Below are 22,814 nucleotides of genomic sequence, written 5' to 3' on the forward strand. Positions count from 1 at the left end.
GGGTCAGACGACGTGCCGATGAACGTTGGCTCTGAAAGAAAGGAAGTGACATCACAGGATGGAGGTGCCATCTCTCCTTGTTTCTCTATGTTTCTGCAAGTGTGACAAAAGTTAAGTCTGGCTGGTGAAATGTTTTGACCTTTGTCCACATTTCAGGAAAAGGAAGTAGCTTACAGGAAACAGACAAATGAAGAAGTGTCTGGAAACTGGTTTGATATGAAGTGAAACACGAACCTTGGTTTGGATTCTGAACAAGTGTAAAGAAAGTTTGAAATGCAACTTATTTTAAACAGTTATGGTAAAAATGTCAAATAACTTGTTTGGTTTTAGCTTATGCAGACGAGGCATATACTGGGTCCAGTGCTGCCTCCTGTGGTCACTTTGTGTCACTGAGTGACAAGACTGAGTGGTTCGCAATCAGCAGTGAGATCAAGCAACAGAGCTGTTATCCTTTCACTAACCTGCGGGTCAGTGAAGGCATCATGCCGTGCTGCATTCACTTACCCTCCAGTAAAATAACAGACGAGTCCAAAATGATGTCGGGACGAGCGTCGGTGCTGAGGTGACGACTGATCTGAGGGTTGACGCCTTTGAAGTCAGAGGTGGAGGCAGTGAAGAGCTCTCCATCTAAACACACACACACACACACGGTTATAATGTTTGTGTGACAGCGTGGTGATGTCATCACGATGATGTCACTGACCAATGACGATGGCACTGTTGCTCTGCAGTGGATTGAAAGGACAACGGCCCTTAGCACTGCCCAGCTCCACCAATGAGAAGCTGAGAGTGTCCTAAGTGGGAGGAGCCAACAGATGAATGAGTTTGGGCGTGTGTGTGTCTGCGTGTCCACACGCGTGTGCGTGTGTGTGTGTAACTCACAATGACGCCATCTCGTGGACCGAAGGCGAAGCTGCCGCAGACGTACAAATGGGTGGAGTTGATCTGCTGCAGGACACGGATGAAGTTTGGACAGTCGACCTGTAGGGGGAGGAGACAGGGGGAGGGGGGGGGGGCAGTGAGGTCAGACTGGAGCTCTCAGTGACCTGGACCTAAACCTTGACTAGAACCTGGACAGGGACAACACTGAACAAATGGTGACGGAGGTGAGAAGGTGATGACATCACTGACCGTGGCGTTCTTCCCTTTTTGGCGACATTTCTCTGTCTCAGCTTCTGAAGGACGCCACAGTACCTGGACCGGAGACGGAGTCAGGGTTAGTGGCAGAGTTGGACTTTGAGAAACTGGACATGGTTTTAACCTGAACGCCTGAACTCACCTTCTTTTTCAGGGTGATGACATCACTCTGACTGACGTCCAGTGAGAGGATGGCGTCCCGCCCCCCCACGTACAGGGTGGAGCCGTTGTCACTCAGCAGCAGGACAGTGGTGTTTCTGACATCAGGGTCTCTATAGTGGACCAGAGGTCGGACTTTAGAGTCTGGAGAGAGAGAGAGAGAGAGAGAGAGGTTGTGAACAGCAGCTACTTCCTGGACTAGAAAAGATGAAAGATTGTTTGGTTCAAACATCAGTTCAATCTGAAACCGTCCAAAACTAAATTCTGAAGTGGTCTCTTCACACAGAAATCTAGTTCTGGTACCAAATTGTGAGGCGGTTCTTAAGGTGGAACCTATATGAGTCTATATGAAACCTTCCCATCATGCACTTGTCGTCCACTTACTGTCATTAGGACTAAAAACAGATGCTGGAGGGCTTCAGTGGTCGTGTCACTTCCTGTTTCTGTGGCTCAGCTGAGGTTAAAATAGAGCTGATTTAATTTTGGTCTGACCCTCAGACTGACAGGTGGGCGTGGCCTCGTGACTGAGACAAATTAATTAAAACATAAAATGTTTCTAAACCAGAATTTTAAAAAAAATGGAGACCAATGAAGTCATCTTTGGTCAGTCAGTATTCAAACCAGTCTAAACTGGTTGTGTTTGAATGAACTGGTCTGACTCCAGTTTCAAAGCTGTTTAATAATAAACACTGAAATCATGGTTGGATAATTCAATCAAAGACTTCTATAACATGACCAACAGATTCTGACTCACTGAGGAGGAAGGAGACCCGTGGAGGAGTCGGAGGGATCGAGACGCCAGAGACTTCAGCCAGGAAGAGGAGGAGGAGCAGGATGGATGGAGGAGCCATGAGGAGATCACGTGGAGCGGAGCTTCAACGTGGAGACGATGAAGAGATGATCGGCTGAAGTCTGAATCTGTTTAGTCTTGATCTGCAGCTTCACACGTCAGAAAGTGAAGTGAGAAGACGGAGACAAGAATCAGAGGAAGAGCAACGGCAACTTCCTGTTCTGTGAGTGGTGGTGGTGTGTGTGTGGGGGGGTGGCGGGGGGGGATTTGTTATGTTTCACAAACCTTTTTCCTTTGAGTGCTCTTCAGATCTGACTCAGCGTGTGTCACAGTTTAAAGTCGACGTTAAAACCAAACCAGAAAATTAACGAAAACGTTCTCTTTTATTTTCAACGTAACAGCAGTGACTGCCACAATCAATCAATCAATCAATCAATCAATCAAAATGACACTGATTTGACAACCATTAATGACACCAGACCCAAACTATTTACAAATGTGGACGTAGATTAAACCATCAAAACAGCCAGACCAGTTTACAGCTTTACTCAGGTTCACACCAGGTTTCCTTTACAGTTTTATTATGGTTTTAAGAAAAAGTCACAATTATGCAGCATTTAAAAACAACACTCGACGTATCCATCCTTCTTTGGTGTGACATCATCATCAGCTGATTGGCTCAAAACTCCAATCCAGTCCAAATTCATTTTCCACGATTTCTTCTGTAGAAAAATCCTTTTCAAACTTGCACGTATCTTTCAGTTCCATGGTGTAGCGGTTAGCACGCCTGCTTCCTGGGTTCGATTCCCAGAGGAACCATATGTTTGCTGGGGGCAGCCTGTAAACAGCACATCTGCTGCCAACGCAATTTCCCAAATACAAGATCAATATAGTACAAATGTATTTATTTAAAGTAAAAAGTTCACATCAGCCGTCAAACAAACGTCGTCGTCTGATTCTTCAGGAATCGTTTTTGTAAACAAATATTTGTGTTTTCTAAAGCTTTTAATTGGACTCTGTTGTGGTTTCACAGTTATGGATGAATTCATTTTAATCCAGTTGGACAGAGACTGAACAAGTTTGATCAAATTTAAAAATAATTGGTTTGATTTCGACCATAAACCAGTTTAGACCGGCACTAACCAGTTTGTTGAGTTTAAAATGGTCTAAACTTTTTGTTTTCAGTTGAAACTGACAGTTTAAACCCAGTCCAGCATTCAGAGGTCTGTTAAACCTGGGTTCTGACACTTCAGCCTCGTCTGAGTCGGAGACTTTTGAACCAGTTTGACAGCGGTTTCAACAGCTCGACACGTCTTGAACTGAGAGTTTCAAACCAGTTTAAAAACCTGAGGAATTTCGTTGATCCAGGATACGTCAAGAACCAGCTTCAGGTCAAAGTCCTGGCCGAGGCCCTGACACCCTGTCGCCTCCAGGGGCACTGTTTTCTTCACTGATGTGCTCCTTAGAGAAACATATCCAGTGTCGAGGGTTCGATTCCTGATTGTCCACACAGAGGCACTGATCACCAGGGAGTCACAGAGGGAAATAGGACTCAACTTTGTGAGAGTTTAAAGGTCGAGTGGGCGGGGCTGGAAGTCTTCTGCGAAGAATAAACAGGAACTTTTTAAGTAATATTTTTTCCATCTGTTTGGTTACAGTTTCCTTTCAACTTTTATTGAGACTAAATTTATTTTCAGCATTTTTTCTGAGTATTGGCAATTTTTTAGCCACATTCGATCTTTTTTTGTCTAATCTGAAACTGACTGGATTCTGGCTCATTTTTAGCTGTTTTCCTCTAAAATCATCAAGTTTCTCTCTGGAGTTTGGACGTAGTAAAGTGATGGTACCTGTTGGGGGCGGCTGTGGCTGTGGCTATGTTGGGTTTGGTGCTGCAGGAGGAGCTGCGTGGAGGAGGGGAAGACATGGCGTGTGGGGGGACGGTCAGTGGGGACGGCTTTCTGGGAACCAGAGGTTTGAGTGAAACAGGAAGCTGAGGAAAAACAGAACGTCAAAAAATTAAAAATTCCATTTCAAACCAATTTTTCAACATTTAACACATTAATCAATTTTTCAATCAATCATTTCACCAATCACTGTGACACAACACAGTAACAGGTACCATTATCACCACGCTCTGAACAACCAACCAATCACAACATGTATCAGTAAATCCCACTGATTAATGATCAGCTGATCAGCACCAAACACCAACAGGAAGATTTTTTTTTTCACATGCTTTGAGACACCGACGACTGCTAATAATTGTTGTCTGACGATGACAGTTGCCAACAGACGCTTAGAGAAACCAACAGTTGCTAAGAGACGCTAAGACAAAGCAGTTGCTGACAGACACGTGTATTTGCTGACATGCATAAGGTACCTTTACAGGTGTGACAGGGTCGGGGGGGAGGGGCTTGTTGGGTGCAGCTGGTCGAGTCACCAGCCGCTGGACGAGTTAGTGAGATAGAGTAAAGAGAAAAGAGAAACAGAGAAAAGAACGGAGCAGCAGAGAACAGACATCATCTTCATCACCATCTGTGGTTATTACCATCATCGTCACCATCACTATCACCACTGTCATCAACAGCATCATCAACAGCATCACACTGACATCACCATCAATACCATCACAAAATAAATGATCGAAACCTCTTCAGAGAATCCATTATTTTTAGGATTGTTTTATCATTGTTTTAACTGAATGTGGTAAAGTCTAAGAATCTGTCATCTTCTCTAAAAACTCTTTTTTCAGTTCAAGTCAACAGTTTAGCAACAGTATCAAATAATGATAACATTTTTGTATTATGATACCTAATAATTTGATTTTCTCAGCTTTATCAGAATGAATTTAACAGTGTTGAGTGACTGACACACTGTGGCTGTGACAGTACCTGGACCTGCCAGCAGAGGGGGTCAGGGGGCAGAGGCTTGGAAGGGGGAGCAGCTCTCTGTTTAACACCCTGCAGCACAAAATTGATCCATCAATTGTCTATCAGTGAAACCAAATATCAGGACGACAGGTTGTCAATAATCAACGATCACTGACTAAAACTTAAAAAACTTTACAACAGCCAAAAAACAAAACGTCAACAACAACGGGACAAGAAATGAACAACTCAAACCACAGACTCAACCACAAACCACGATACAACAGGAAGAACAACACAAGCTGCTACACCAAACACCACCTACACAAACCACCCAGAATGCAACACTGCAACACTGCCAACCAGCTGCAGCTCCAGCAGCAGAGACAGGCCAGTTACCTGTGGGGCACTGGTGGGGGTGGAGTCAGGGTGAGGGGGGAGGGGCTTTGTGGGAGGAGCCGGTCTGTGGTGAACCTGAGTGGAAGAACCGTAGAGTCAGTGTCAGATCAGTCAGCAGTGACGCAGTGACTCAAGTATGGACGTACGATGATGTCACAGCGACAGAGGTGGAATTATGGGACGCTACGGTTCCACTTCTGACTGAAAGTGTTTCAATTCAGGAGGTGTAATATTAAGATCAAAAGATGTTCCTGCTTCAAAGCGTTTGTGCCGTTAGCTTGTGTAGTAGCATGACGCTAACGTTATGAGCATGTAGCCACAAAGTTTAGTGCTAAAATAACTTGGGTCAGAGTGCGTTGATGTTATTTCACCTCTTTCTGGGCCGGGGTCATTTCTGTGGGTCAGAGTGCGTTGATGTAATTTCACCTCTTTCTGGGCCGGGGTCATTGGGATATCTGGTTGTGGGTTCAGGTGGTATCTCAGTGGTCGGACCTGCTCTCCATTACTGTTGTTGTCTCTCTCCCTCACTGGTGTTCTGAAGAAGGACAAGAAGACAAAGTAGGGTGAGATACTTGTCTTTAGCTGTTAGCCTGGTGCAACTTGTTTTGTTTTTCCTCTACCTTGTTAACCAATAGTTAGTCTTAGATTTTGACATTTCAGCCAACGGAGTTGGTAATAAACTAAGCTGTTTGTTCAACATCTAAATAGTTGTTATAGCTGTGAACTAACGCTAGGTTTTTATAACCTTTAATGTTGTTTTCAGCTTGAGCTAAACAAACCTGTAAGAACTGGATCAGTGTCATGTGATCAGGCCTGGCTCTAAAAACGCTAATGTAGTCAAAGTGCAAGACCCACATGTCACAGTGAGTTACACTGCATTGTGGGTAAAAAAAAGGCACGTGAAATGCATAAAGAGGAAACGCCGACTTCTTCAACTTCTCCACAGAGAAACACAGCAGCGCTTCAGAGGATTATAAACTGTACAGACTTTATCTGGCAGAGCGCCACCTGTTGTTTTGTCGAGCTTTGTGTAGTGGACTGTTGGCTCCCAGACACATCACTAGTCGCCGGACTCGAGGAATACGAAGAAAGAGGACGAGGAGAACCAGCGGCAGGATGAAGAGGAAGACGACCAACAACGCAACACGGACCGGGTCGGACTCTGAACATAAACAGGCGCACACACGTCGGGGCGACGAGGTTAATATGGATCAACGGTCACATGTGTCACACGTGTGGTCAGATGTTGGAGGGTGAGTGGTTCACCTGGGCTGGAGGTGGCTGGTCCACTGTCCACGCTGCCTCCATGACCAGAGTACCTACAGTCTGGTGGAGCCCAGCCCATGTCACAGTGACAGTTCTTATTACTGTTACACACCTGAAACAAACACACACACACACACATACACTCAAAGAGTGAGCTTCTGACTTTTGGCGCCCTCTGTGGACATCGCTGAGCAACACCGCACTCACCCCATGACCGTTGCATTTCCTGCGACAGTCGTCAACACCCAGCACTGACACATCCTGACACTTTTGGTCCAAACACACCTGAAAAAAAAACATTTTTTTTTTAACTTTACTAATTTAATAATTAAAGGATTTGGTCAAATTATCAAAACGTAACCAACCATCTTCAGATTAGATAGAACATTATTAATCACCCTGGGAGTTCCCTTTTGGGAAATTAAGGGTTAACAGTGTGAGTCTTTGCAATTAACACAGGCTGCCACAGGAGGCGCCATTCAGTAGACAGTTGCACTGTTCTGTCTGTTTAACCCTCAGCTATGTCTGCACACTTCACTCCAGACAGTTCTGTCTGTTTAACCCTGAGCTATGTCTGCACACTTCACTCCATTATATTTACCATGACTTTTCTATACTATGATATCAAATTGCTGATGCAACTAATATGCTTCTCTCCAGCAGGAGGTGCTGTTTGACTGACTGACCTTTCCTAGGCCACAGGACGTGCCGGGGGCCACAGTGGCAGGGTCGGACACGTCGTCTCCCAGGTGGAAGAAGGTTCCCCTACAGACCAGGTCACTGTGATTGAAGTGGACGGTAGTGGTGAGGATTTCTGCGCTGGTGCCCAGCAGGGGGCGCTCTCTGCCACCCTGACACTGGATCCTTCCACAGCGAACATCACTGCACCCAAACCAAAAGGTCACCACTCAGAGGAATTGGAACTGGACAGTTGGATCTTTTTTCTTTTGTGACTCACGTGTTTTCACAAGGAACGTAGGAGCCGTTGGTCAGCTGACCACAGTTACCAAACTTGTTTCCTCGTTTGTTGACGGATGAGAAACAGATGGTTGGAGCGCTGGTGGAGTCTGAGGAGGACAACTGGGTGATGGACCTGGATTGGATGTGGGTTGAGTGTGGTATAAACCTGTTCAAACAGATGTGGTCTTACTGGGTCCCCACAACAGTTGGCACTGGGCAGCCATGCTGGCACAGACTCCTCCGTAACAGAAGGTGGCGCCGTCCTCACAGGGTTCTCCATTCTGCAGGAAGACGTTGGGGGGGCAGTACGAGGAGGAGCCGGTGCAGAACTCTGGGAGGTCACACTCTCCGAGGGGCTCACGACACACTGAGCCCGCTGCTCGCAACTAAAGAGGGGAGGGGGAGTGTGGGGGGGCAGAGGGTGGAGCTATTGGTCAACAGGTGGTAGGCTGAAGGTTCAGGTGCAGAACATGTGGGAGAACCCATCGATGAAGCTGAGTGAGTTAGAACCCTGACCTTACAGTCCTGGCAGCAGACTCCGTCAGATGAACACTGAGCTCCAGGCATCAGCTGACAGGTGGAGGCGTTACAGCAGGGGTCATCACACTCCTGACCAATCACAGAACAGGCATATATATAGACAGGACAGGACAGGACAGGACAGCGCTGAGACCCAGTAGAACAGTGGCGTCCCTACCTGCAGAAGGCCGCAGTCACACTCCTCTCCCATCTCCACGTACAGGTTTCCGCAGCGAGCTCCACCCATCAGCACCTCCGGTTTGGGAACGTTGAACAGACACATTCCTCCTCCGTGCAGCAGGCTGACCGACAGGTCGCTGGAGCTGCAGCTGCTGAACTGCTGACCTGGCATCAACCTGTGCCGTGACATCACAGTGACATCACAGTTAAAACCATCTCTACAGCAGGAACAGGGAGTGAGTTGGTTTTTTTTGGCCGATGTGTTTCAGGAACTTCTTTATCACCAATGAGAACTTTTAGCTTCTTTTAGCTTCGTTCAAACACGTTACACACACAGAAAGAGAAGATCCTTCATGGACTGAGACATGTTTGGACATCTTTTTGTCGTGTCCCTGTAAAGGTTCCAGTACTGACCCGGTGGACGGCTCCATGATGCAGCCCCCGAGCCGTGGCTCGTTCTGGCAGGAGCAGTGTCGCTCAGCTGTGTCGTGGCTCATCCCCAGGTTGTGACCGAGTTCGTGGGCGACGGTGGAGGCCACGCCCAAAATGCTCACCAGGTGATCCTGAGAGAAGGGCGGAGCCACAGGTCAGTAGACACAAAAAAAAACAAACTGTTGATGTCTGTGATATTAAAGGGTTCTAAACATATGGACCGTGTTTGTATCTGAGGAACATTTCTGTGGGCTGGTCCTGGATCAGTGTGAAGTGGGTTTGGGTTTGTGTCTGGTTTGGACTGGTTACAGTTTGTGTGAAGGTAGCTTGAGATCAGGATGATCATGTGACCCTCACCACATTGACTCCACCCGACCGGTCTTTGGAGCACATTGAACCCTGGGACGCCATCCCCACCGTGGTGCCATCGAAGGCCCCGCCCCTGCAGGGACACAGAGGTGAACAGTTATGGACCAGGACCAGGACCAGGACCAGGACCGTAGACCTTCTGGGTTTCCTGTGGACCTACATGATGAGCTGGGCGTTGTCGTGGCGGAGACGGGGGAGTAGCTCTCGGGTTCTCCACTCCAGGAAGTTGCTGAGCGTCTCCGTCGGACTCTTCTCCACCTGGATCTTGTCTTTGTCGCTCCAGATTTCCAGACCAATCAGAGCCACCCTCACATTCAGGGGACGGTAGAACTGAAAAAGAAAAATACTTGACAGTCCACCGATCTGGACGGAGTGGACCCAGAAGACTGAGGTCAAAGGTCCCGGGACTCACCCAGTCCACCTGGTTGGCCACGTCCAGCATTCGATACATGATGGTCTTGTTGTTCTTCTGGTAATTGATGAACTTTAAGAACAGAAGACAGAAGTGAGACACAGACAGAGGCAGAGAAGACAGACAAAGACACCAGGACAGACTGACCTCCTGATGGTCAGCCACCAGAACCAGCTCGATGAACTTGGTCTCAGACAGGATGTCTCTCCTTCTCTGCAGAGACAGACAGAGAGGATAAAAGAGTGACTGTGTGTCTCTGTGTGTCTTTGTCTCCTGTGTGTCTGTTTGTGTGTGTCTCACTCTGTGTGTGAAATCTGCTTGTGTGTGTGTGTGTCTCACTCTGTGTGTGAAATTGTGGACACCTGCGTCCTCACCAGCAGGGGCAGCGTTGGGAACCCCACAACCTTAGAATAGAATAAAATAAAACAGAATATACTTGATTCTTTCATTTTCAGTGGACTCCAGTGGAGAGGACATCAAAAAAAAAAAACCTTTAGCACTGTCTCCCTCCAGAGGAGTAGGAGAGAACAGCAGGTGAACTCCTTCTCCAGCTCCAGCTCCATCTCTTCTGTCCTCCTCCTCCTCCGGCTGCAGCTCGAAGCTCAGTGTGGAGTTGATGACGACGACGCCGCTGTGGGTGGAGTCAGACACAAGACGTTGTGTGAATTTGGTTTAAGAAAGACCTGAGGCCTGGAGAGAGGTGGTCTACAGACTTAACATCTTCATCTACTCCAGACCTGTACCAGTGACGATGAGTTACTGATGTGAGAGGAGACTTAACTCTACTGAAGACTAACGGTCAAGCCAGCACAGTTGCCCCCTGGTGGCTCATCAGTAGAACTGCTGTCTTTTCTGTTTTTAACAACCACATCCATTGACCTCCAATCTTAAGTGAGGTGTCAGTAATGCAGAGGTCATAAGGTCATTAGACCAGAGTAGTCCTGAGGCAGCGACTCTACGAGGAGTTCCTGTTTCAACTCTTCTTCTGTCGTGGATGAAGACAACACATTCCTAAATCTACCTAAGCTAACAGCCACCTGCATATTATTATGTTATGACATCACCACGTGAATGGTTGGACAAACCAATCAGATACTGACCGGAGTCCTGCGCAGGTGCTGAGAGCCGCTCTGGACTCAGGGAATCCTCGGACGCTGCCGTGGTAATAGCAGTGAGTCTGTGGATGAAACCAAAGTCACAACAACAACAACAACAACAAGAGTGAAACAGACCCCAGCAGGGGTGGGGGGGTGGGGGGGGAGCTTCCCATGACTCACCTCTGGACCAGCTTTTACCGACACTCCAGTGCCGTTTGGCAGATAGTAGAAGACGTTCGGAGGTTCAGGAAGAAGATCACTGCAAAAGGAGACGTCAGGTCATGTGATCTTTACATCAATCAATGATTCATTCTTCTGTTGTACAGACAGAAAAAAACACCAAACCACACACTCCCTCACAGGCCCAGGTCCATCAGAAAATGCTACAGCTAACGTTTGGCTTCCATAAAGGATTCACGGAGAATGTCTCTGAATCGTTTGGCCTTTTCTCTCTTGCACTTTTTTTTTTATACATTTGATCAATGGTTAATGTCAAACATCGAGTGGTGTAACACACTGTGACACATGGCTTATCTTTTCATCCTGCAGTTTCTGCTGAAAGTCTTGAAACTAGGGGGCAGTCTAAGCAGCAGGGGGGATTTGTCCTGGACACTCACTGGTTTTTCTGCAGGTCCAGCAGAAAGAGTTGTCCTCTCACCTCCAGTCCACACTGCAGCGTGTCGTTGTATCCTCCACTCTGAGACAAACACACACACACACACCATTGTTTCCATATTCCTGTAGGAAGTGGGCAGGTCTTCCGTTCACCAATCAATTCACAGTGATTTCCCGTCTGTCTCTGCTGCTGCTGTTTGAGACGGAGACACTTCCTGTCTAACACGCTCACACAAACATGCACGTGTGTGTGTGTGTGTGTGGGTCACCTCTCAGACTACATTCACACTGCCGCAAAATGTGACCCATGTCTGACATTTCATGATCCTCTGAACAAATTACTTCTGTGAAAACAGTGTACTGTGTGTGACGTCATGCAAGAGATTTTAATTGAGCACGTGGTGACCATGGCATAAATCACAGCTGTTCTGTAGATCATCCACCAGGGGCGTCACTACACTGGTACTATTGTCGAGTGTGTGTCGTAATTCTGTGATTTGAGTGCCCTCTGCTGGAGAAACCAGAACTGAACCTAAAGATTTATGAAGAAATGTTCAGCTTCAAACTGGTCCTCTGTGGTTCCTGTACCATGTTTGTGTGTGTGTGTGTGTGTGTGTGTGCACACGTGTGTGTTTCCTTTCAAAAACATAGCAAATCTTCTGAGTTGAAACGTGTTTGTTTTCTCCACCCTCTCTGCACTCTGGACTCTGACTGTGTGTGTGTGTGTGTGTGTGTGTTCTCCTGTACTCTGACTGTGTGTGTGTGTGTGTGTGTTTCCTCTTGAAAACAGCATCATTCTTCTGAGCTGATGTGTGTTTGTTTTCTCTGTACTCTGGTGGAGTCACATCCTTTTCAGTTTGCTTGTGTGTGTGTGTGTGTGTGTTTGGGTGTGCGTTGCTGAGTCACGTTGTGGTCACATGACACAGTAGGAGGTGTCTCCGTGGGTTTGCACAGATTGGACTTCATTTCTGTTGCAGTGATTTCTTTGAACTGAGCTGATAGTAAAGTAAAAACACAGAACACGGAGAGAAAAAGAAAAAGAACGAGACGTCTTCAAACGGGACGGTTTATGATGTAAACAACAAAACGAAGCCCCAACAAGACACTGTTCACTCCTGAGGACATTCATAACAACAACTGATAGTGATCAACCACAACTGGTCAGCCAATCAGACACCTCCAAATGACGAACCAAACAATCAGACAATCCTAAACTGAAAACAAGTTCTCAAATAAGTATTTCTGATTTGGATCAATAAACAAGAATCTCCAACATCAAACCACAAACTGACCAATCAGAAGTATCGCAAAGAGTTCAGGTTTGTCGGAGATGTTTTACCTTCTCTCTCTCTCTCTCTCTCTTTACCCCTCCCTGTTGTTCGCAGCCTCCCCCACCCACTTTCAACATCTGCTACCTCTTTCTCTCTTTCCTTTTTTATCCTCAACTGCCCCCCCCCCCAGTGGTTGTGTCATAGAGGAGGGTGGAGCAGAAGAGTATGGACCTCCAGGGGAAAACCAGAACCATAAAAACATCTGAAACTGATTCTTCTCTTTGTGTGGAGGAGAACTCCTTGGATGAGGAATTCTTCTTCAGATCAAAGTTCGTAGCTCCCTGACAGAGCCCAGTCCTGGTGCCCTGCTCTTAGTCAGACTCTAGTAAAATACAACTAACTAAAATGGGAGGTACCTTAACTACCAACACCTCAGTAGCTGGTGATGTGATGTGATACTGGGCCAGGCTGACATTTGTTTCCTCTGATCTACGGTGACTTAACTAGGCCAGGCTGACATTTGGTTCCTCTGATCTACGGTGACTTAGTTGCCTTTGCTTTATTAGCCTGTTAGCGTCTGGTCAACAGCATTTATTCCGGTAGCTTCCACAGTGTAAACCCTCACCATGGACAAACATGGCCGACAATGACTTAACACCGTTAGCTTAGAGAAGTTAATGATGTGATAATAAACACCAACCTGGAGCTCTTGATCTACTTTCTCTCAAGTCAAAGTTGTACAACAGTGACATTTAGCTGCTGATTATGTTCTAGTTTGACCCTTTAGACACTTTCTCTTTTCTGCCTGCGTTACTTCCAAACCGGGTGGAGTTGGTACAGTTGCTGGATGACCAGGGAGTTTTCAAAGGAAATGATCTCAGAGCTTCTGTCAGCTGCACAGGAAGAGTCTATTCACCAAAGCTCTTCCTGGAGAAACTGTTAGTGCTGGAAAGTTCCTTCCTGTCTGTTGTTAAACTTCAGTTGAAGTTGTCCAGACTGTAAGCTAGAATACACTTAGAAAAGAGCTGGTTACAGTTCAAAGCCTGGCTACAGTGAGCTTCACTTTGTAAAGGCTAGTTATTACAGTAAACAAACATGTCACCGTGATGCTAACAGTAGCTTTTTTTTAAAAACTGTTCCTTTGGCAAATTGCTAACAGAAATTCTGTGACCTGTCTGAGACAGCTTTTTGCAGTTAACCAGTCACCGTTTCGTGAACTACCTAGAAGAGGACAGGTTACCTCATAGATTCTAAACCAGTTCTAATCTAGCCTCACCTGAAAAGCCTCAGCCAGGTTTTGTCTATGTCCGTCCACTAGGACAAAGGGACGTGTCTTCTCCAAGAGTGGGCGCCGCTGTCTGTCCGCACCTGGGAACAAATAGCTCGTTTAAACCGACTTCAAAAATAACTCTGACCAAACTTTAGAATAATAAACTCTATGTTTCTACTGTATAAATATATATATACATATATATTTATACAGTGTTTGGTTATTTAAGTTCAATAACTCTGACTAAGGTGAAATTGTACCTGTTTTTTTAGAAATGTATGGCTTCAATTTAAATACACTGCTGAATTGGCTTGTTATAATTTCAATTCAGTGAAAACCTACGAAACATAACGGCTAAATACAAGCTAACACCAACTTCAGGTTTAACCATAAATATATTTGTGACATCAGCTTAAATTAACTGGATTCAAATGTAACCGTCGAGTCAACACAACATTTAACTACGGTTTAAAGTTTCACAATGATACTTTTAAAGTATGGATTCCAGCCAACATCAAACTGTTTCTACATTCAAATGTTTTTTTCCGTAAATATTAGGACTATAATGAGATTTACCTTCATGTGATTAGGGTGTTGAAATTTTAATATCCAGCTTATTCGTTATAAAAATATTTAGTTAGTTCTAAACATTAAATTAAGATAAACAAAACTTTATTACCTGTGACGGATGTGATGATACCATCGGTACCGTCTGTCTTTCGGTCTTTACTCTCATTCTGAACTGCTCGGTTCTGCGGTGCGTTCAGGGACATAGAGACCGTGAAGGCAGCGCTGCCGCTGAGCAGCAGCAGCAGCGGCAACCGCAGCAGCGATGAGGCGGCGCCGCCGCTCATCCTCTGCGCATCAGCGGCAACAGGTCGTTCCGTCGGCAGCTCAGAGAGCGAGGAAGTCCGGGGACGCCGCCGTTACCTGCCCGTGTCGCTCCGGAGGCAGCTCCGTCCACACTCCATAGTCGCCGCTCGGTGTCGACCCGCACTCAGTGTTCCGTTATCTGCGCAGTGTCTGCCGCGACAAACCGGCATTAGCACCGGCCTGAGCCAGTTTTAACTCGGTAAACGTCGGCAAAAGTCGGTAGAGTTCGTACGTTTAGCGGAGATTCCCGCTGAAATACAGACGTTATTTATATACGGGAGTCTCTGAACGCTGACGGAGATTAGCCGGAACTGACCCCAAGCACCGGAAAACAGAAGGGACTTCAAATTAAAGGCAACATTTTCATTTAGAATTATAAACGTATAATAATAAAATGTCAAATAAAATTAAAAATATTACAATTTGTGGATATAACAAGCTTTAATACTCGTTAGCTAATATTAGCACGTTTAATTTTTTAAAACGCAGGGACTGTACACAGTTATTTGCAAGTGGGAACTGTAGTTAGAAGTTCATTGTAATGACTCGACATTAGCAGTTATCATTGTTTTCAAGTGTTAGTGAATGTAGTTTTGCCTGAGAAGTCAGATTTATTCTGAATATAAAAGCAGTTATAGTTCAAACATATTAAGGTCTGTAAAACACGTTTCACCGACCACAGTTTCTACAGTTTTCCCCTATTTGTGTTACCTCTTGTGACCTCTGACCTCTTCAAGAACGTGACATATCCTTCACTATTTGACATGTTGGAACACGTGGGTCATGTGATGCAGAAACACACTGATTCAGCATCAGATTAATGTGGATTAAACCAGGGCTGGCGTGTGCTGCTGTTTCAGAGGATTAGCTAAGATTGCCTCATAATTCGACCAAAAAGAATCTTTATCCTTGGAATCTGATGTGTAAGAAACTTGATATTTGCTAGAATTTGCTGTTTGACCCAAATCATTTCTGGTAGGATAATGCCCAGGATTAAATTAGATAAATTCTGTATACCGGTAATAACAAACAGATATTACAGGATGTGTTCACCTCCATCCATCCAAAATGTTGTAATATGTTTGTTTAAAAAACATTAATCTATTGTTATTGTGAACAGTTTCAATAAATAACAGATACAAATAATAATAATAATAGAACTATTTTTCTCACGTGTTGCTTCCAAAAACTATGCTTTTATTGAACAAAAGCCTGGGCAGAAATCATTTTAATTTGTTTATTTTTCTTCTTCTTCTTTTTCTATCCAGGGCTGTAGTGGGTCTCAGAGTCCGACTCTTTTTTTGGTCTTTTATTTTTGCAACAGAGCTGTCGCCCCCAGCTGGTGAGACGCTGAAACACCTGCCAAAAACATCAAGGTGGAATATGATTAGTTTCTATCCTTCTCCTTTTGTCCCGTTTAAAAAGCTACAAACAATCAGCCTTTAATAACAACTTTTTCTCTCTTTTTTTGTCACGTTTAAAAAGTTACAAACAATCAGCCTTTAATAACAACTGATACATTACGTTAGCTGATCCGTTAGCATCTGTTCAAGACTCTACTGCCATTAACTGTGTAACGGAACGTCAGGAGATGTGGTCTTGTCAAAACATCTGGCCTTTTGTGGTGCAGACTGTAGCTAACGTTGTTAGCAACAAGCTAATGTTTGGTACGTTTAACTGAAGAAGCTAATTTCTTGTGTTCTCTCACCGTCCTCTTGCTGCGTTCGTGCTTGGTGATGCATTTCTTGTCAATGCAGTAAATGCGTTTCTGCAACTGCAGGTTATAGAGGTAAATTATTCTCTTCTTTTCCCGCTAAAACACAAAAAATGAGACAGTGAGAAAGATGCTGAAAAAAGCGTACGATCATTACACATGTAAATCAACAAAGGCAAGGAAAATTAGACCATCAGTCGTCTGCATTCTAAACTCCACTGTAAATATATTACATCATTGTTATGTTTTGATAGTGTGTGTGTGTGTGTGCACAGTCGTCTGCATTCTAAACTCCACTATAAATATATGATAACATTATGTTTAGATAGTGTGTGTGTGTCCATTGTTACCTGTTCCTACAATGACAATACAGTGTTCCATTGATCTATATTTAGTGTAACTCCAGCTTCAGCCTGACTCCACCCACTTTACTTTAGAGGATTAACAATAAATTGTGTCATGTCAGCGCTCCACTGCCCGCTGTTATAATCCTCTTTGATGGACCTGTTCTCAGATTAGTGTGTGTGTGTGTGTGTGTGTGTGTGTGTGTGTGTGCCTCAGTTTAAACCAGTCCATTGTTTTGCTGAACTGTTTAATTTTCACTGACAGCTACACAAATACCTGTTCACAGATTTTAGCTCACTGTGACCGGGGCAGCGGGCTCTCTGCTGCCTCTTGTGGTTGGTATTTCTTGCTAAATAAATCTGAACAAATGTTTTCTCTGTGAGGTTTGGTGTTGGAGAGTGAAAGTAATTGTGTGTGTGTGTGTGTGTGTGTTTAAAGTGTGTGTGTTGTGTACCAGTGGGTGGTAGAACATGGCGATGACTCTCCTGAGGCGGTTGGTGTAGACCTGAAGTAAGGTGAATAGCGCCACCAAGAGGACACAACAGCCGCAGGTGACATACACGTCAAGGGAGAGGGAGGAGGGGCGAGTGACACAGGCTGAGAGAGAGAGAGAGAGAGAGAGAGAGAGAGAGACATGTGATTATGGCTCCTCCCATTTAAATCCAAATCTCCTCCCACTGTCATATTGTCTGTGTCCTGACCTGTGACCCCTGACCTGTGACCTACCCCTGTTGTCAGTGTGGACCTTCAGATGAGATGAGCTGTTGAAGGCTGTGATGGTCTTCTTCAGGAGGTGGGACATCATGGAGTCTCCTTCCACTCGGATATCCACATCATGTCCACCTGCACAGAGACCATCTTACCCACAATCCCTCACTGCAAAACTGGTTGTGTGTGTGTGTGTGTTTGTTTACTGCTCAGGTTGAACTGGCTGTAGGTGTGTCTGCTGACAATCTTCAGAGCGTGGACCAGTGAGAAGTCAACGGCCAGGAGGACGATGCAGAGAAGACAGACGGAGAGGAGCTGTAACACCCCTGACACCTGACACACACACACACACACACACACACACATATAAATATGTGTATCTATATAAATATATATATATATAACAGAGAGAGAGACACAGAGAGTCGAACTCACCACTTCTCTGAACTCATCAAGGTGGATCCTGAGACGCCGTGGATCGATCAGTTTCTTCTTCTCTGGACGTCTCAGCGGCAGCACGCAGCGCTTTCCCTGGAAGAACCAAAGGAGGCGATGAGCGACGATAACGACCCGACTGAGGGTGAGGATGATGATGATGGTGATGATGGTGATGATGATGATGGTGATGATGGTGATGATGATGATGATGATGTTGATGATGATGATGATGATGGGGATGATGATGATGATGATGATGATGTTGGAGTTACCTCTCTTTTTCTGCGAGCGTCGATCTGTCTGAAGTGGGTGGTGACGTAGACGTTGTCAAACCGAATGTCCTTCCTGTACTCTCTGTCGTAGCTGACAGCTCTGAGGAGGAGGGAACGACGGGCAGAGGAGAAAAGGATGATTGTACACGACCAGTAGCTGATCACCTGACCTCTCACCTGACCAGGTTGGCTGGTTCGGACTTTACCTGCTGAAGATACTGATGAAGGTGAAGGAGAGGAGCAGCTGCAGGAGGTCCAGTATCTGCGCCATCACCGAGCTCAGCTTCTGGAAGGATCTGCTGACGGAAACACTGAACTCCTGATCCAACACGGCTCCGCCCAGAACTGACCGCTGCTGCTGCTCCTGCAGGAGGTCAAATGTCAGCCGGTGGATTCATAAAGGTCAGATTTGTTATGACATCACATCCCTGACCTCCACCAGCAGCTGGCTGCTGAACTCTCCGGACAACATGTCCACGGCTCCGTCCAGCTGATCGTAGAGCTGACCGAAGTTCCCCTCCACCGGAATCTGCTCCCGACACCAAGGGGTCATCACTGAGGGGTCATCAATCAGTCAATCACTCACATCACAGGTGTCAATCAAAATGACTCATCAGTGACGACATCAGTCACATGATCAGGTTAATCTGTAGGACATGTGACCCTTCACCTCTCATGACATCACACAGGAAGTAAAATGTCATTGGTACACAGAAGATGTGGTTGATGACTGGGACGGCAATGGTCTTCATACACTCCTCCCATTTAGTGATGAACCAATCAGAGCAGCGCTTTATGCCCCCATCCACCACACCTGGTCAAAAATACAGAGAGGTCACTAATACAGCAGGTCTAAGTCGTTAGAATTATTATTAATTATAATACAATTCTGACACACACTGGCCACAGGAGGCAGCAGTGTACCAATAATAATAATAATAACAACTCACTGTCGCATTGCATCATGGTTCTTGAAGTGAATCGTTCCTGCGTGCTGTTTCCCGACAGACGCTCGTATCCGTACCTGGACGCCACCTCATCTCTGATGACCTGAAACTTAGCGGGGACGCTGCGACTTTCTGCCTCAAAGTCCGTGTTGTCATCCTGGGTGAGAGGAATCAGCCAATCATCAGCTTGTCACTAATACACTCCTACAATACAGCCAATCATCAGCTCGCACACGTCACTAACCATCGCGTCACTTCAGGGTTCTCACCACCAACTGCTCCATGATCGTGGACAACGGTTTGATGGCGTCGCGCCACAGTAACCTGCTGTTCTGAATCTGAAGGTCGAGATTGCAGCTGAGCGACAGCGCCACCCCGCGTATGTTGTGTTCGATGTTTGACAACGGTCCTGTCGGGGACATGGCCGCGTGTGTTTAATTCGTGTTCATCGTACGTTTGTTAGCTAACTGTTAGCCTTAAATAAGTGTTTATGTGTGTGTGTGTGTGTGTGTGTGTACCTGTGTAGAGCACAGACAGAATGAAAACCATCAGGTACGTTCGACCACGGGAGCCAAGGATGCTGGGTAACATCAGGAGAACTGAACACCTGAAGGAGGTGGAGAATGCACCACAGAGGATACAAACACCTGCACACACACACACACACACACACACCAGTTATGTTTGACAAATGTCAGTAAAACGTCAGCATCTGGTCGTGTGATTTCTTCTCACCGGTAAAGACACATCCGGCTGCGATCTTCAGGTCAACAGACAGGGGGAGACTGTGAGCTAGACCCACGAACATCACTGAGAGAACAAGAGGCGGGCTGAACAGACGCTACATGTTGTTAGCTTATTTGTGCTATAGTTAGTCTGTTGTTTGATCCAGGTTAGCGATGCTAAGCTACATGGATGTAAGTTCTGACCTTATGTCATTACACGTCGTGTTACATGAGGCAACGTTACGCAGTATTATGAAACTCTGTGTACTTCTGTGTACTTCTGTGTGGTGGTACTACACTATGATATAGTACTTCATTTTCTGTAACTTGATGAAAACCAGTGTCATCCTCCTGACCGTGCGTCGTTACCTAAGCCGCTGACCGCTCCGAACGTGGCTCTGACCAATAGGCGGAGCACAGTGGTCTCCTCTGATTGGCTGAAAATAAACCGATGGACAGCAGGAGGGAGGACACTCAGACACAACCTGTCCACAGCTGTAACACACGAAGAGGAAAAACTCGATGAAGTATGACAACAAGTAGCTAAAGGTTGGCTATCCTTTAGCTAATGTTTTTGGACAAAGTTGTCTCCTGGTTAGTTTTAGTGGTTGACTGTGACTGATGGAGCTGAACTCACTGCTGTGTGGAGGTGAACGTCTGCGTCTTTCACACTCACTCATTGTTTTAATAAAAGACACTTTGGAGAAATAATAGTTTAATAAAAATATATTTCTACATTAGGCAGCATAACAACAAAGACATAGTCGTAAAGGTCCTTTAATCTGAAATCAAAGGACAAAGATGGCTGCCCTGGCTACAGTACAAAGGTGAAGATTTTAAAAGAACAGACAAAAATGTGGAAATGACACATGACGAAAGCGAAGAGTTGAACCAAAAGCAAAAATGGAGGCTAGAGGAAATCCGGAACATTCCATGAAAAGTGACATCTGTGTCCAGGTGAAAGGAGACGGCGTCAGACGCATCATCACTGGAGTCCTGAGCAGGTCAGAACGGAACAAGAGAAAAGTCTGAGCCGAGTCTCCAGGGTTTCAGGTCTGATACCAGTCGGTAACGAACATTGGTCGCAGTCGAGACTTTGGGCTTAAGGTCCGGGTGAACGCCAAACCAGAAACCCTTGGGTTTCCTTTGAACCCAGGTCTCAGAAAACAGATCAGAGCAAGAGTCCAGTCCTGATGGTTTCATTCTTAACTCCAAGTTGAACCAAACCAGGTTGGTGCCGTAGATGATCTTGGTTTCTTTCACAGGCCCAGAGGCTCCTCGGCAGGACGCGGTCATCACTGGCTCTGGAGGAAGGTCCTGAGCCACTCCCTGGATGAGGGGTGGAGCCTGAGCGGGTTCCTGTGTGGACTGATGCTGGCCTCTCTGTATGGGGTCATAGCTTTGATCCTGCAGAACCAGCCACTGTGGTTCTGTGTCCATTCCACCCTGGTGGTGGCGCTGCCAACCGCCTTCAGTATGGGTTTGTTCGCCGGAGTCCGGGCTGATGTCATGGTCATGCTGCCGTCCATGTTCTCAGGTCCACGTCCACGTCCACATCGCTGCTCTGTCCCTGTGACACAGGTGCTTCAGCCAATCACAGCGTCTCCTGTTCTTCTTCATCTCTTCTTCTTCTGCAGCCCGTGGAAGACATTTCCTGCTCTTCCTCTTCACTCTGGTTCTTCTCACTGGTCCAGTCCAGAACACGCTGGAGAACACAGAACGGGCCGCGGCCAGTCTGCTGTGTGGTGCAGAGCAGGCGGCCAATCAGACGCAAGAGCTTCTGCGGCGCGCAAGCACACCGCTTCTATGTAAGACCCGCCCACCTCTGCTGTCAATCACGGAGTCCAAGAAGCAGCTTGAAATTGATAACAAAGTTAGAAGATAAACCATCCTAACTAGCATTCTGTTAGCTTTAGCTTGTTTAATTTATTTATTACCATTTTTAGTAATCATGCTAGTTAGATAAACCATCCTAACTAGCATTCTGTTAGCTTTAGCTTGTTTAATTTATTTATTACCATTTTTAGTAATTTGTTTTTTTTAATTGTGAAGTCTTAGGAGTTTTAGGACATATGTCTGGACCGTTAGCTTCCTGTTGGCTCCTCCCCTTTGTTTAGTCGATTTGTCACTGCTGTGGTTTTTTTTTTTTTGTCTGTCGTCTCCTTCTCTGCAGCGGCTTTAGACAAAATCCGAGAAATCACCTCCAAAGCCTACGCCGTGGTGAACCGAGTCCACCGACTCATCTACGCTCTGACCGACGGGGTCAGACACGTGGGTAAAGGTCACAGACATCAACAACCACCAGGTGTCGACACCCTGCTGGTCAAAGTGGAACGGTCAAACCTGCTCTCCAGGGATGAGGTGGTCAGGGTGGGAACTGTTCTGGGACCAGCACGGCGTGCTGGTCCCAGAACAGTTCCACCCTGACCACCTCATCCCTGGAGAGCAGGTTTGACCCACCAAATGCTGGACTGTCCACGTGTGTGTGTGTGTGTCCTCTAGCTCGTATCCTGAGGAACGTGCTCCACTTCCTGGTCCAGATCGGAGACGTGTGCAACGAGAAGCTGGGCTCTCCCTACAGGAAATGCCGGTCCGTGTTCAACAAAGGCCACGCGGACTGCGTCCTACAGTTGGGAGAATTCAGTCCGCTGTGTGATGTCATCAAAGTCTTCATGCCGCTCTGCAGCCTCACACGCGGTAAACGTGGATTCACGTCAGAATAAAAATAGAACAACAAAACGAAAACACCTGGAGAATATTTAAAAACGGCTTTGTTGTCGTCGTCCGTTCGTTCGTCTCAGCTGCGGAGTTCTTCTGCATCATCCCGTCCTACATTGCGGAACATCTGAAGGAACATCTGGCCGATCGTGAGTTGACGTGTGTTTTTCTGTTCGCGTTCCCGTGAGTCCAGCTCTTCTCCACGTCTCCGCCGGTTTTTTTTCCCCAGCCGTGGTCAAAGCCTTCCAGAAAATGAAGCGGGAGTTTGAGTTCAACATCACGGCCACAGCGACCTTTGACCTGGAGGTGAACAGCCGTCTGACGCTGCAGC

The 22,814-nt window shown here is 46.2% G+C and overlaps 4 protein-coding genes across 10 annotated transcripts in view; 1 reads left to right on the top strand and 3 right to left on the bottom strand.

Annotated features, from left to right (window-relative positions):
- The window catches only part of sema4aa (sema domain, immunoglobulin domain (Ig), transmembrane domain (TM) and short cytoplasmic domain, (semaphorin) 4Aa), a 4,889-nt gene extending 2,587 nt beyond the window's left edge, over positions 1-2,302 (bottom strand). Inside the window, 7 exon segments of the mRNA XM_025061439.1 lie at positions 1-31; positions 505-627; positions 704-794; positions 883-981; positions 1,132-1,194; positions 1,280-1,440; positions 2,051-2,302. The exon segment at positions 1-31 is cut by the window's left edge and continues 7 nt beyond it. Of these exon segments, the coding sequence (XP_024917207.1) occupies positions 1-31; positions 505-627; positions 704-794; positions 883-981; positions 1,132-1,194; positions 1,280-1,440; positions 2,051-2,147 (665 nt within the window). The 5' untranslated portion in view covers positions 2,148-2,302.
- A 353-nt stretch (positions 2,303-2,655) lies between these two features.
- On the bottom strand, positions 2,656-14,890 carry adam15 (ADAM metallopeptidase domain 15). 4 transcript variants are annotated; one of them, XM_017038042.2, is made up of 26 exons: positions 14,423-14,890; positions 13,750-13,841; positions 11,205-11,284; positions 10,768-10,846; positions 10,591-10,667; positions 9,982-10,121; positions 9,830-9,894; positions 9,638-9,703; positions 9,491-9,562; positions 9,239-9,408; positions 9,067-9,151; positions 8,692-8,840; positions 8,276-8,453; positions 8,095-8,187; positions 7,769-7,964; positions 7,577-7,685; positions 7,305-7,500; positions 6,826-6,903; positions 6,619-6,730; positions 6,361-6,514; positions 5,779-5,887; positions 5,353-5,427; positions 4,978-5,046; positions 4,467-4,532; positions 3,934-4,076; positions 2,656-3,686 (listed from the first exon to the last, which is right to left on the bottom strand). In XM_017038042.2, the coding sequence occupies exons 1-26, from the start codon at positions 14,595-14,597 to the stop codon at positions 3,620-3,622; spliced, it is 2,895 nt and encodes a 964-aa protein (XP_016893531.1). In that variant the 5' UTR covers positions 14,598-14,890; the 3' UTR covers positions 2,656-3,619. The 4 variants fall into 4 exon arrangements, with proteins under 4 accessions (XP_016893531.1, XP_008321204.1, XP_008321205.1 ...); XM_008322982.3 differs by lacking the exons at positions 4,467-4,532; positions 4,978-5,046 and having other exon boundaries at positions 14,423-14,888; XM_008322983.3 differs by lacking the exons at positions 4,467-4,532; positions 4,978-5,046; positions 5,353-5,427 and having other exon boundaries at positions 14,423-14,887.
- Positions 14,891-15,839: 949 nt separating this feature from the next.
- On the bottom strand, positions 15,840-20,453 carry dcst1 (DC-STAMP domain containing 1). 2 transcript variants are annotated; one of them, XM_017038044.2, is made up of 16 exons: positions 20,403-20,453; positions 20,135-20,260; positions 19,776-19,850; positions 19,559-19,687; positions 19,310-19,449; positions 19,044-19,197; positions 18,764-18,907; positions 18,527-18,648; positions 18,300-18,457; positions 18,094-18,193; positions 17,819-17,914; positions 17,590-17,629; positions 17,402-17,518; positions 17,130-17,272; positions 16,325-16,429; positions 15,840-15,975 (listed from the first exon to the last, which is right to left on the bottom strand). In XM_017038044.2, exons 1-16 carry the CDS (start codon positions 20,443-20,445, stop codon positions 15,877-15,879), a joined length of 1,791 nt encoding a protein of 596 aa, XP_016893533.1. In that variant the 5' UTR covers positions 20,446-20,453; the 3' UTR covers positions 15,840-15,876. The 2 variants fall into 2 exon arrangements, with proteins under 2 accessions (XP_016893533.1, XP_016893532.1); XM_017038043.2 differs by having other exon boundaries at positions 17,590-17,716.
- The window catches only part of dcst2 (DC-STAMP domain containing 2), a 12,468-nt gene continuing 9,220 nt past the window's right edge, over positions 19,567-22,814 (top strand). The window contains exons 1-7 of one of the 3 annotated variants that reach the window (XM_008322984.3): positions 20,657-20,769; positions 21,031-21,302; positions 21,403-21,573; positions 21,939-22,040; positions 22,268-22,462; positions 22,567-22,632; positions 22,713-22,789. In XM_008322984.3, the coding sequence (XP_008321206.1) occupies positions 20,669-20,769; positions 21,031-21,302; positions 21,403-21,573; positions 21,939-22,040; positions 22,268-22,462; positions 22,567-22,632; positions 22,713-22,789 (984 nt within the window). In that variant the 5' untranslated portion in view covers positions 20,657-20,668. Of the gene's footprint in view, positions 19,657-20,656; positions 20,770-21,030; positions 21,303-21,402; positions 21,574-21,938; positions 22,041-22,267; positions 22,463-22,566; positions 22,633-22,712; positions 22,790-22,814 lie in introns of those variants that run through there. The other 2 variants (XM_025061438.1, XM_017038204.2) reach the window with 2 other exon arrangements.

Source organism: Cynoglossus semilaevis, chromosome 13 (assembly GCF_000523025.1).
Source record: "Cynoglossus semilaevis isolate Cse_v1.0 chromosome 13, Cse_v1.0, whole genome shotgun sequence".
Lineage (NCBI taxonomy): Eukaryota > Metazoa > Chordata > Actinopteri > Pleuronectiformes > Cynoglossidae > Cynoglossus > Cynoglossus semilaevis.